This window comes from Oryctolagus cuniculus, chromosome 21 (assembly GCF_964237555.1).
Source record: "Oryctolagus cuniculus chromosome 21, mOryCun1.1, whole genome shotgun sequence".
Taxonomy (NCBI): domain Eukaryota; kingdom Metazoa; phylum Chordata; class Mammalia; order Lagomorpha; family Leporidae; genus Oryctolagus; species Oryctolagus cuniculus.
In genome coordinates, this window is record NC_091452.1 from 18,444,046 (window position 1) to 18,457,270 (window position 13,225).

The 13,225-nt window shown below is 55.0% G+C and overlaps 1 protein-coding gene across 2 annotated transcripts in view; it reads left to right on the forward strand.

Annotated features, from left to right (window-relative positions):
- MYO1H (myosin IH) overlaps positions 1 to 13,225 on the forward strand; it is a 50,721-nt gene that overhangs the window by 36,042 nt on the left and 1,454 nt on the right. Inside the window, exons 19-30 of one of the 2 annotated variants that reach the window (XM_051835869.2) lie at positions 2,785 to 2,898; positions 3,832 to 3,908; positions 5,438 to 5,506; positions 7,330 to 7,414; positions 7,975 to 8,134; positions 9,279 to 9,362; positions 10,379 to 10,472; positions 10,645 to 10,700; positions 11,375 to 11,510; positions 11,798 to 11,868; positions 11,961 to 12,058; positions 12,756 to 12,855. In XM_051835869.2, the coding sequence (XP_051691829.2) occupies positions 2,785 to 2,898; positions 3,832 to 3,908; positions 5,438 to 5,506; positions 7,330 to 7,414; positions 7,975 to 8,134; positions 9,279 to 9,362; positions 10,379 to 10,472; positions 10,645 to 10,700; positions 11,375 to 11,510; positions 11,798 to 11,868; positions 11,961 to 12,058; positions 12,756 to 12,855 (1,144 nt within the window). Of the gene's footprint in view, positions 1 to 2,784; positions 2,899 to 3,831; positions 3,909 to 5,437; positions 5,507 to 7,329; positions 7,415 to 7,974; positions 8,135 to 9,278; positions 9,363 to 10,378; positions 10,473 to 10,644; positions 10,701 to 11,374; positions 11,698 to 11,797; positions 11,869 to 11,960; positions 12,059 to 12,755; positions 12,856 to 13,225 lie in introns of those variants that run through there. The other variant, XM_051835870.2, reaches the window with a different exon arrangement.

A 13,225-nucleotide genomic window follows, 5' to 3' on the forward strand; every position in this document is an offset into this window, starting at 1 on the left:
GGTCTGACCCAGCTGGTTAGACTTCGATGCTGGTTTGGGGTCTTGGCCTCATGGGTGTTAACAGTGGGTGTTAGTGGTGGGGAGCCACATGCCTGGGTCCAAATCCTCATGCTGTCTTCTAAGAGTTGTGTCCATCTCCTTGCCTGTAGCATGAAAGTTAGGGTGTCTGCCCTCAGGAGGTTCATGGGATTTAATGATATGCCCCCCACCCCCCACGCTACTCACACACCAACCCATCTTTGGTGAGCTGGTGCTACTGAAATGGCAACACAGGGGCCAGTGCTGTGACAGCCAGCACTCGCAATACCCGCAGTCCATGTCCAGGTGACAGCAGGAATCCTGGCTACGCTTTCTCTGATCCAGCCTGCTCCCGACGTGCTTGGGAGGGCAATGGAGGATGACCCAAGTGCTTGGAGCCCTGAAACCTGTGTGGGAGGCCAGGACGGAGTTCTTGGCTCCTGGCTTCGGTCTGACCCAGCCTGGGCTGTTGCAGTCATTTAGGGAGTGAATCGTTTATTGAGCTTGGTCTGCACCAAACACTGTACGTGCATTACCTCCCTTGAAGCCTCGGCACAGCCCCGTGAGGAAGGGCCTGTTACTGTTCACACTGCACAGGGAAGGACCTAAAGTGACTTCTCTGGTTCCTGAGCTGGGTGGGAAGCCAGCAGTCCGAGCCCAGTCCGGCTGCTCCCACAGTGTTGCCTCTAGCCTTGCTTCACAGGTACCTGTGAACTCTGCGTTCACCTGCTGCCTGAGGTTAGTGACATCATGGTGAACTTTAGTGGTGACACCTGCAGAGTCAGGTTCTTAAGTCCACATTGGAGCCAGAATTACCCTTGGGAAATACCTCTTGTCACTTCCCAAGTGCGCTAGCTTTTCTGATTTGTCTGTTCATTGGCTTTTGTGGCTGTGGTGAATTAAGCTGCTACGAATGTGCTTTTAAAAAACAAGGTTTAGGGGCCAGCGCTGTGACGTAGCAGGTAAAGCTGCCACCTGCAGCGCCGGCATCCCATATGGGCACCAGTTCGAATTCCGGCTGCTCCACTTCTGATCCAGCTCTCTGCTATGGCCTGGGAAAGCAGTTGAAGGTGGCCCAAGTCCTTGGGCCCCTGAACCTGCCTGGGAGACCCAGAAGACACTCCAGGCTCCTGGCTCCTGATCAGCCCAGCTCCAGCCATTGTGGCCATTTGGGCAGTGAACCAGTGGATGGAAGACCTCTCTCCCTCTGCCTCTCCTGTAACTCTTTCAAATTAATAAATCTTAAAAAAAAAAAACACAAAGGTTTATTTATTTGAAAGGCAGAGTTACAAAGAGAGGGAGAGAGCGAGCTTCCATCCACCAATTCATTCCCCAAATGGCCACAACAGCCAGGACTAGGCCAGGCTGAAACTGGAAGCTCCATGTGGGTCTCCCACAGTGGCTCAAGCACTTGGGTCACCTCCCACTGCTTTGCCAGGTGCATTAGCAGGGAGCGGGATAGAAAGTGGAGCAGCCGGGACTTGAACCATCGCTGATATGGGATGCTGGAGTTGCAGGGGGAGGTTTACCTCACTGCACCACAGCACCGGCTCCTGCTGTGAACACTCTTGTACGAGTTTTTTTGTTTTTTTTTTGACAGGCAGAGTGGATAGTGAAAGAGAGAGAAAGAGAGACAGAGAAAGGTCTTCCTTTTGCCGTTGGTTCACACTCCAATGGCCGCCACGGCTGGTGCGCTGTGGCTGGTGCATCACGCTGATCCGATGGCAGGAGCCAGGTGCTTCTCCTGGTCTCCCATGGGGTGCAGGGCCCAAGCACTTGGGCCATCCTCCACTGCACTCCCTGGCCACAGCAGAGAGCTGGCCTGGAAGAGGGGCAACCGGGACAGAATCCGGCGCCCCGACCGGGACTAGAACCCGGTGTGCTGGTGCCACAAGGCGGAGGATTAGCCCAGTGAGCCGTGGCGCCGGCCTCTTGTATGAGTTGTATACGTGGACCCATGTTTTCGTCTCTTGGATATTTAAAGGATCCTCAGAATGTTTGCTGAAAACATGCATTAGCTCTCAAGTCCACTTTCCCAAGAACTCTTCAAAGTAGCCTCAAATATCTAGGAGCGAGATGGAGTTAACCAGCCTCCCTCACATAGCTAGGAGTGAGATGGAGTTAACCAGCCTCCCTCACATAGCTAGGAGTGAGATGGAGTTAACCAGCCTCCCTCACATAGCTAGGAGTGAGACGGAGTTAATAGCCTCCTTCACATAGCTAGGAGCGAGACAGAGTTAGCCAGCCTCCCTCACATAGCTAGGAGTGAGACGGAGTTAATAGCCTCCCTCACATAGCCAGGAGTGAGACGGAGTTCATAGCCTCCCTCGGTATCCATACGAAGTCCGTCCTATACAATGATGCGGTTTTTGCGCGGATCCCACACACCCTCCTGCAGCTGACTTAGAACAGCTGGGCAGCGGTCGCTCTGTCACTCCGGGAGTTAGGGCAAACGTCTGTTTATGCACAGGACGATCACAGTTGTTCCCAGGGATTTCCTATGCACAGAAGCAGAACCCATGGACATGGGGGGGGGGGCACGAATGTCCTTGGGTTGAGTGTTCGATGACATTGATGCTCTGTGCAGACAGGTTAGGCACCCAGGCTGCTGAGTTTTTTTTTTTCCTTGCCACATGTGTGAGGAAGCTCATTGGATCAAAACACCACGTTTTACAATGAGCAGCTAAGGCTAAGCAGACCTCTGGGGGTGGGGGTGGGGTGGAGAAAGGGAGAGCCACTGCTCATGTCTGCTTCCTGTCCCTGTAGGTACAAGTCCCTGTGCCCAGACACCTGGCCGCACTGGCGCGGGCCTCCAGCAGAGGGCGTAGAACGTCTCATCAAGTACATTGGCTACAAACCCGAGGAGTACAAGTTAGGGAGGTAAGTGGCCCGGAAGTCGCCGACCACTTTCTTCCCAAAGGTTTCAGGTGTGGATCTGTGTCCATATTTGGACTGGACATACATTTTATGTGTTTTACGTAGATGAACAAGCACATGTTTCCAGCCACTCAATTTAAACACAGCTCTGGACGGTTAGCAGGAGAGGACCACGAACCATCCCCTTTATTAAAGATTTATTTTTACTTACTGGAAAGGCAGAGTTCGAATCTTCCATCTACTGATGCACTTCCCCAGATGGCTGCAACAGCCAGGGCTGGGCCAGGCTGAAGCCAGGAGCTTCCTCCGGGTCTCCCAGGCAGGTGCAGGGGCTCAAGCACTTGGGCCTTCCTCTGCTGCCCTCCCAGGCACATCAAGCAGGGAGCTGGGGCAGAAGTGAAACAGCCGGGTCTTGAATGCGATCAGGATTTGTGATGTGTCTTGGACGGTTAATGGGGCCGCCTTTCAAACTTGGACTTGCACTCTTTTTAGAAAGCAGAGGAGCACAATTCAAAGCCACTTTAGGTTAGGATAGCGTTGTCCCTTCCTAGGGCTGCACAGCCGATTAGCACAAAGTGACTGCCCTACAGCAACAGCCGCTTAATCCCCAAGTTTCTGGGGGCCGCAGGTTCAAAAGCAAGGTGTTGGCAGGACCGCGGCCTCCGGGAGGCGCCTTCCCCGCCCCTTGCAGCTTCTGGTGGCTCGTGGCTGCCTCCCTCCGAGCTCGGCCTCCATCTTCGCGTGGCCGTCTCTGGCATCTGCTTCCAGGGACACCCTGGTCGCATTCAGGACTCGGCCTGGAGTCCCGTCTCAGCCCTGCAACCCGCGCAGACGGCTCTGAGCCCCTCAGTGGACGGGGCTGCACCTGAACCCCCTGCAGAGGCTCACTGACCGATTACTAACTAGAGCTTTTTTTTTTTTTCTTCTCACTTCTAGGACCAAGATATTCATCCGTTTCCCCAGAACTCTGTTTGCTACTGAAGATGCCTTTGAATTTAGTAAACATCAATTAGGTAGGATTTTTCTACCCTGATTTCAACAGACTGCGAAATGAACACGTTTAGCTTGGGGGGTATAAACCTTAAATATGGGTGTCTGAGATCATGTCGGAACCCAGGACCGAGTGGGGGATGATTAGGTTCACGTGGCTCTAACTCATGGGAGTGTAAGATGCCGTGAACTTGTGCTGAACACATCGGGAGAGGGGTCCTGGATGCGTGTGGAAACTTAATGCTGTTGTGCCCATCCCCCTTCAATTAAGATTTCTAAAACCTCATTTGCATAACATCTGATGTTGGAAGGGGTAGCCTCAAAGCCCACAGCCAGGCTCTGTGTTGTGGATGATAAACAAGAGAAGTTAATGTGGGAGAAATGTAAGCCATGGAATCATGATGACCGAGAGGGGGACTTGGCCTTGGAGACCCCAGGGGGTCGCGGACGGAGCGTCTACGCCTCAGCGGCCTCGGTGCCTGCTGGAGGCCAGGTGCACATGCGCGCTTTACACCCAGGATCTCACCCGAGTCTCTCACCTACAGAGAAGGCAGTGCCATTTCCGCTTCACACTTGGGGAAACTGAGGCCCAGATGTACGGGCAACATGCCGAAGGCTGCAGTTAGCAAGCAGCCGAGCCGGGGTCCGAATGTGGTCTGGCTTGTGTCTGCCCTCATCACCACCATGCCTGCTGGTCTCGTTTTTAATGCCGGCATTGTTGCAGGTTTCATTGTGTAATTTGTTTATTTGAAAGGCAGTGACAGAGGAGGAGAGCCAGAGATCTTCCATCCAGTGGTTTATTTCCCAGGTGTCTCAACAGCTGGGACTGGGTCAAGCCAAAGCCAGGAGCTCCATCCTGGTCTCCCACGTGGCTGGCAAAGACCCAAGGACTGGGGCCATCACCTGCTGCCTCCCTGGTGTTGTCAGCAGGGAGCTGAGAAGTGGAGATGGGTCTGGAACCACACTCCCATGGGATGTGGGGGGTCCCAAGTGCTGGCTTAATGCACTGTGCCACAAAGCCTGCCCCTGCTCCTGGTTTGGACCTCTGTGGCAGTGGACACTGCTTACTGAGGATCCATTTGCGGGCAGGTGCTGGCTCAGCTGGGCTGTGGGGCGCCTGATCCGCTCCCAGGGGATGTGACCCTGCTGGTCTTCAAGGCCCTCACTGAACTTGACCTCTGGGGGGGTCCTCAGCAGCTGTGTTGCCTGGAGCCCAGGTCTCCACCCTCTGAGCCTGGACGCCCGGTGGTGGTGACATCACTGTGAAGCCCGTGTATGCCCCGCAGAAAGCAGGCATGAGAATGGAGGTGCCCAGCGTGGGTCTGGGGGCTCTGGGCTCTGGGTCATCAAAGGCAGGAGAGAGACTCCAGTTACGGGAGGGCAGCTGGGACCAGGGGTGGTGTCACCTGCCGCTCTCACATCTGTGATGCTTAACCGAGACCCTCCCTCCTCTGTGGGCCCGAGGGCCATGGCTGATGTCCCCTCTGGAGGGCACAACCACACAGACACATGAATGAAAGCTATTTGACCAAAACTTTTGCTTTATTTTAAGTCGCAAGAATCCAAGCCACATACAAAGGCTGCCTGGGAAGGAGAGACTATGTGAAAAAAAGACAAGCAGGTGAGAGTTCAACAGGAAGTTGTCAGCTGGCGCTGGGCCAGCCCCGTGCCCTTCCCTCTCTTCCATGTGGCCCCTGGGGCCATGGGCGCTTTGGGTTCTCTCTCGTCAGTCCCTGAAACTGCAGGGCAGGGCTGCCTCGAGTTCCAGTTCTGGGGCCTCTTCTCATTTTTTACCGTATCGACTGGAGATTGTTTTGTTTCATCCATAGCACAGACACATTTAAATTTTTTTTTAAGATTTATTTACTTGAAAGGCAGAATTACAGAGATCCATCTTGTATCTGCTGGTTCACTCCCCAAATGGTTTGTGTCCCAGGTGTCCCCAGCAGCTGGGACTGGGCCGGGCTAAAGCCAGGAAGTTCATCCTGGCTTCCCACGTGGCTGGCAGAGACCCAAGTACCTGGGCCTCTTCTGCTTTCCCAGGTGCATCAGCAGGGAGCTGGGGCAGAAGCAGAGCAGCCAGGGCTTGCAGTGGCACTCAGAGGGATGCTGACCTCACAGCTGTTGGCTGAACCCACTCCACCGGCCCCTTAATTTATTTTTAAAGCCACACAGATGTGTGTGGACTTTGCTGTTCATTCCTGCACAGGGTTCTGTTAGCTCACATCAGCAAAGCAGTCCACACTGAAGACTTGAGTCGTCTCTGTCACAGCGACCCCACTCTGCTGTTGTCACACGGAAGCAGCAGGCAGCACACAAGTGAACAGGTGCGGCTGTACTGCAGTACAGTTGCGTCAGAAATGGGCAGCCAGCCCTGGTTGTGTGAGCCTGGCCCACCCTCCCTATCCGGAGGCTCAGGCCTCCATAGATTCAACAGAGGAATGAAAATACATTTTTAAAATAAACTGCATCTGGGGCTGGCGCTGTGGCACAGCAGGTTAAGGCCCCAGCCTGCAGTGCTGGCATCCCATATGGGTGCTGGTTGGAGTCCCAGCTGCTGCACTTCTGATCCAGCTCTCTGCTATGGCCTGGGAAAGCAGTAGAAGATGACCCAAGTGCTTGGGTCCCTGCACCCACGTGGGAGACCCAGAAGCTCCTGGCTTCAGATCAGCTTAGCTCTGGCCGTTGTGGTCATTTGGGGAGTGAACCAGCAGAATGGAAGACCTCTCTCTCTCTCTCTCTCTCTCTCTCTCTCTCTCTGGCTCTACTTCTCTCTCTGTAACTCTTTCAAATAAATCTTTTTTTTAAAAAAAATAAACTGTATCTGTACTGAACATGTGCAGAATGTTTTCTTATTTTAGTATTTTCTCTTTCCCTAAACAGCTATTTCTATAGCATTTTCATTGTACCAGGGGTCATTAAGTCATCTAGAGTTGACGTAAAGGATTCGGTTGGCTGGGTGCAGGTTACAGGCAAACACTGGAGCCCTGGGAGTGGGGGTGCCCTGGCCCCAAGCCCCTGTGAGCACCGAGGGACATTTGGGGGCGTCCAGTTGCCAGTTTGCTTCTGTAACACGAACAGTGCTCCTGTGGGGAATCAAAGCACCCCAAAACCTGAAAAACATTCAGCTGTGGGGAGGTGAGGCAGCATCCGGTGTTTGTGTCCTCATTCTGAAATGTCACCAACTGAGTGGGAGGAATCGCTGCATGAAATGAACCAAACACAGTGGGGAGCTCCCCGACCCCGTCACAGCGGCCACCCCCGCTCCCGCCTGTGGTCTCGGGCTTCCCAAGGCACTCTCTGCCCTCCTGTCCCCCCGCTCAGCTGTCCGTCCCGGTGCCTGGGCGGGCATCAGGCGTGTACCGAGTGCATGGTTGCTTCTGGAAAAGCCTTGTTTGCCCACCGTTGTGCTCGCCTTGTAACACCAGCAGTGACCTCTTTCAGCCATCAAACTAGAAGCCCACTGGCGGGGAGCCCTGGCCCGGATGGAGACGCACAAGAGGAAGTGGGCCGTGCAGATTGTGAGGAAGTGAGTCCTTGCATATGGCGGGGCGAGGTCGCTGGAAGCTGGCGCACTGTGGGGGATGCCAGGAGCTGAGTCTGGGGGCCTTCTGGATGCTGTTCCCCTCGGGGTGCTATGAGGAATTCAGGTCCATGTCCGGGCCTGGAGCTCCTCATCTCAGTGACAATCACAGCCCAGTACAGTTGGCTCCTCTTCCCGTTGCCCCAGTCACTCCAGGCAGGCGGAGTGAGTGGCTGTCCTGGGCTGGCCTGAGACAGCAGGGTAGGGTGCGGACTGCGACACAGTGGGGAGGCTGGGTCCGCTTCCAGGGGTGGTCACTGTTCTGCTCTATTTGACTGCTGCTGTGAAGGGAGGGCCTGGCTGGTGCTGCCAGCCTAGCCCTTCGAGCTGAACTCTGCCTCTTATGGAATGGTACTCATATTTTTGATTGGCAAGACATCCAAGCTACGCAAAACAAAAAGCGAGTGAGTGAAACAAGGTGTGCCTTTGGGGAAGCTTTGGCCTGTAGGCGCCGCTGCACTCCCACCGCCGCCTCCCCGCCAGGCTACTAAACTCTTCCTTGGCAGGTTCATCAAGGGCTTCATCCACCGCAAAGAGCCCCTCTGCCCCGCTGATGAGGACTTCGTCCTCCTCGTGCGCAAGAACTACATTCTGAACCTGCGGTATCACGTCCCCAAGACCGTCTTGGACAAGAGCTGGCTGAGGCCGCCCGGCATCTTGGACAATGTGAGGACTAAACTGGGAATCCGAGGCTGCACGGGGCCCAGCGTCCGCCTTTCTCTCTGCCGCCCCCTCAGCACAGCAGTGCCCGGCAAAGGCTCTGGCCCAGAGGTTAAGATGGCCGTGTCTGCTATCAGAGGGCCTGGGTTCCAGTCCACGCTCCAGCTCCCCGCTAATGCAGACCCCCAGGGTGCTGGGGGTGGCTGGGGAAGTTGAGTCCTTGCCTCTCATGTGGGAGCCCTGAATTGAGTTCTGACTCCCAGCTTGGCCTAGCCCAGCCCTGGCTATTGCAGACTTTTGAGGAGTGAATTAGTGGCTGGGAGCTCTATTGCTTAAATAATAATAAAAATTAAGAGATTTAGCTCCTCAGGATTGGTGATATCCCTACGTATATCATAAAGCTGAGGAGGTCCATTTACATACTTCTGAATGACTTCCCTCGGGATGTGCCCTTCCAGCTGGGTTAGACCCTGGCCTAGGACAGGGTTTCTCACGACAGTCCAGGCCTCTCCATCTCGAGAGCATATACTGGGGGCTACGGGCAGATTCCTGGGCTTCATCCTGGCCCTACCGAGCCAGAATCTCCAGGAAGCTCCTTAGAGCCAGCTCCGTGGATGTCTCCTAAACATACTCCAGTTTGAGGACCACTCGTTACCCAATGGCAACAAGAGCAAGACTGGAAGTTAGCTGCTTGCTCTGGCTCTAAAAGCTACAGTAGTTGTATACTTGAAATCCAACAGAATTCAACTGTATTCTTTTAAGATTGTATTTATTTGAGAGGTATAGTTACAGAGAGAGACAAAGGTCTTCGATCTGCTGGTTCACTCCCCAAATGGCCACAACGGCCGGAGCCGAGCCATTCCGGAACCAGGAGCTTCCTCAGGGTCTCCCACGCAGGTGCAGGGGCCCAAGGACTTGGGCCATCTTCTACTGCTTTCCCAAGCCATAGCAGAGAGCTGGATCAGAAGTGGAGCAGCCGGGACTCGAACCGGCGCCCATATGGGAATGCAGGCACAGCAGGTGGTCCTTGAACCCACTAAGCCACAGCACTGGCCCTCACCTGTATTCTTAAAGCCTTTGGTTTGGCTGCCAAATCCCAAGACAGGGCGGTCAGTGAGGCAGGTGCAAAGCAAGTGTGTTCTCCACGCAGGTTTCCACTCTGCTCAGGAAAATGTGCACGAGGAACCTGGTGCGGAAGTATTGCCATGGGATCACGGCCGAGTGGAAAGCGATGGTAGGGATGTGACGCTGGCAGGGTGACGCAGGGCCCGAGCGTGGGCCCTGCACATGGACTTGGGAGCGTCAGGAGTCCTGGTCCACCCTTTCAGCCCCAGGCCCAGGGCTGTGCTAGCCCCATGCTTGCCTTGTCGATGAGTTGAGGATAAATGCACGTAGACCTTGGTGAGCATTGGCTGTTGCTGCCATCAGCATCACTTGTTGCCATGGGAACACAACCCAGATGGCCCCTGAACCGCAAAAACACAGGACCCCTTCTGCTGCAGGTCTTTGCTGTAAAGGGCCAATGTTTCAGGCTCTATGTCAGTCACAGAGCACAAAAGCATGTCAATGGATGGCACGGCTGCGCGCCAACGTTTACAGACAGCAGGCTGCGTTGGGCCAACAGGCTAGTTTGCCGATCTCTGATCTGGAAGAAAGAAAACTGCTCTCTGAGGGGCTGGAAACGACTTTGAGGAAGCAAGCAAGAGCACCCAGCCCCCACTGCTGGCTGTATGACGTTTAGGGCACTGCACTGACTCCCCTGCCCATCCCCTGGCTCCTGGAGTCAGGCAGCAGTGTGTGATACTGTGGGTCCCCAGTTCCCTAGCCCATGGACGGTGTTTGGTGCAGCCCTTAGGCTGCTCCTTAGCCCACCTGCACCCAATTCCAGCTTCCTGCTGATGCAGCCCCTGGGAGGCAGCAAGCAGTGGTTCAAGTACGTGGGTCTCAGACTCCAACATGAGACAGCTGTGGCCTGGCCCGGCCTTGCTCACTGCAGACATCCAGAGAGTGAACCAGTGGGCTGGGGGAGCGCTCTCTCGCTCTCTCTCTCTCTCTCTCAAATGCAGAACATGAGACTTTGCTCCTTGGGATCCTTGCTGGGGGCTCGGGGGGGGGGGGTTCACTTAGAGCACTTCCTGGCTGTTGCAGCCATATGGGTGAACCAGTAGACGAAAGATCCCTTGTCTCCGTGCCTTTCAAGTGAACGTTAGAGCTCCCGTGGCTATGGGTTTTGTGCCTTTGTCTTCCTAGATGCAGCAGAAGGTGGTCGCTAGTGAGATATTCCGGGGAAAGAAGGCAGGCTATGCAGAAAGCTTAACTCGGCCCTTTGCCAACAGTCGGATAGGTACGTGCTCTGATCCGTACGCCGCCCACCTTCCCAAGTCCGCCTTCAGAAGCGCGGTTCCGCAGCACTTCCCCATGGCCGTCTCCCCAGCTGGCCTTGGCACAGAGAGCAGTGGTTTGTCCACGGGGCTGGGGTTTAGCCGTGACTCATGGTGTTCTGGTTCCCTCCCTAGAGGAAGGAGACATTAACCCCAAAGTGCTTCAAGTGATCAGCAACGAGAACCTCCAGGTAAGGGAGTGTGTGTGTGTGTGTCCCCAGCCTCAAACAGGATTCCCTGCTTGAGGGTGAGAACAGGTGTGTGTTCTCCGTGAAACCTGTCTTGGAAGCGCTGTTTAAATACGGGGTGCAGAGCTCTACCTGTGACACTCTGGGTATTGACTATAGATGACCTATGACCATTCCACACCTCCTGCTGCTCTTACTAGGGCCTTCCTCCATCACCCTAGAAGCTGAGTTAGCCATGAACTCGATCACAAAATAGCCCTGGATTAGTGAGGCACCGGGTGCTGACGCTGGCTTCCCAGTAGCAGGGAGACGCCGAGCCGGTCCCTGAAGCTTGAAAACAAGGTCACCAAGAGGCTCAACGAGGGGCACAAAGTGCTTTGGCTGCTGCCTGGCCTGGGGCGCTGGTGTGCTTTGGGGCCTCCCTCTCCCCTTGGCCCTGGAGGACAGAAGCCTGGGCGAGTGGATCTATGTCCCCTCCAGGAGCAGACCCAGGAGGAGGGTGGCCGTGCCTCTGACTTCTTCAGGGGGCACCTCAGTCGGGCAGAGCTGGGGAGCAAATCTTCCAGGGCGAGCTAGGCAGAGAAATGATCGCGTGTGCAGCCTCTCTGACCACCCAAAGCCCCCCGCCCGGGGGTCTGAGCACAGAGAAACCCCATGGTGACGTCCCCTCCTTGCAGTACGCCGTCCCGGTCACCAAGTATGACAGGAAAGGCTTCAGGGCGCGGCAGCGCCAACTCCTCCTGACACAGAAGGCGGCTTACGTGGTGGAACTGGCCAAGGTCAAGCAGAAAATAAACTACGCGGCACTCAGAGGTAGGACACAGCCCCGGCTGGCTCGATGGCTGCTCAACCCGTCAGGAAGTGGCCTGCAGTGGCAGACCCGAGTGTAGGGGGCTCCTGCGCCCAGGGCTGCCTGTCTTCTAGCACAAGGATTGAAACCAGCCCCCGCTGCCCTCAAGCATCCGGGGGGGACAACAATCGCCTTCCACACCGGCCTGTTTTTATCACTTTACGCCCACTGGCGGCCTTAGCTCTGGAGCCTGCCCTTGCTCCTCTCGGGTAGAGGTCAAGCTGGCCCCTAACTCAGGACCTGTCCTCAGGTATCTCCACCAGCAACTTGAGTGACGGAATCTTTGTCATCCACGTCTCACCCGAGGACAGCAGGCACAAGGTAAGCGGCGGCCACCACGCGCCCTCCACCTTTATGCATTTTCCTTCTGAGCCTCAAGTGCTGACCTGCTGTGCGGTCTGCTCTCCACCCAGGGGGACGTCATCTTACAGTGTGAACACGTGTTTGAAGCCGTCACCAAGCTCGTCATGCTGGTTAAGAGGGAGAACTTCGTGAACGTCGTCCAAGGAAGGTAGGCGCCTCTGTCTTCACATCAGTGTTCATTAACAGGTCAAGGAAGTTGCGACCATGAACTTCCTCCACCCACGTTGGCCACCAGGGGTGGGGCAGGTGCACCCCCTGGGCCAGCCAGCGCAGGTGAGGGACACTGCTGGGCTCCGGCTACCAATGGAACAGGAGTCTGAGCACACAGGGCTGCCACACCCAGTCTGCTTATCGATTTGGAAACTCGAGATTTCTGAAATTTCTCTAGGGTATCAAAAATACCTGGCACACAGAATTTAATACTGTTTTTTCATTCTCGTTCCACTCTCTCAGGTTAGGCAGGTGGGAGCAAAGTGGCAGAGCTGGAGGGGAGGGCCCCTGTGGGTTCTCAGGCTCAGCCCTGACCACGGGAGGCCCCACCAGAGCCACAGCTTCTCTCCCCCCACTTCTGCTCTCTCCCCTGCTCTGTGAATTGTGTCCAGCACATGGCTGCCTTTACAACCTGACGTATGAACGTGGAGCTGTTTCGCCGGGGGAACACTTAATCCACTCTAAATTCAGCAGGAAGAGGCACGGATGGCTCCTTGGACATCAGACTGACCCTTGGAACACCTGGTGGACTAAACGGATTTTAGAGAATCTAGATCAGTTACCTGGCTGTAGAAATGGGTTTCTTTTGATCAACTGTGATTCGATATACCAGTAATGTGTCCCTCTATTTCAAGTTTACAGTTTTATATTAGTCCTGGAAAAGAAGGCACAATAGTTTTTGACACTGGACCGGAAGAACAGATCTACAAAGATAAAAACGGACAGTTGACAGTGGTGAGTGGCTGGGCGTGGGGAGAGGCAGGCAGGGTTAGAATGCTCTCCCCTTCAGGGCTGTCGAGTGAGCCCATTCTCCCCTCCACTGATGCTGTGTCGCAAAGGCGGGAGGAAACGGAGGGCAGAGGTGTGGGGCACCACTGAATGGAACGGTGCCCGTGTGTGCTCAGGGAACCTTAACTTTAAATGCCGAAGTCCAGATGTTCAGAGGCTGACCTCTGCCCTATACTTGTGACAGTGGCTCTCAAACTGGTCCCCAGACACTGTGAGCTCTTTGGGCATCGGCCCAGCCAATCTTTGCAGTGCACCTTGGATTTACAGAGCACTGCTGTTTGAGGTGCTGATAGCTCATACACGTTTAAACATCAAC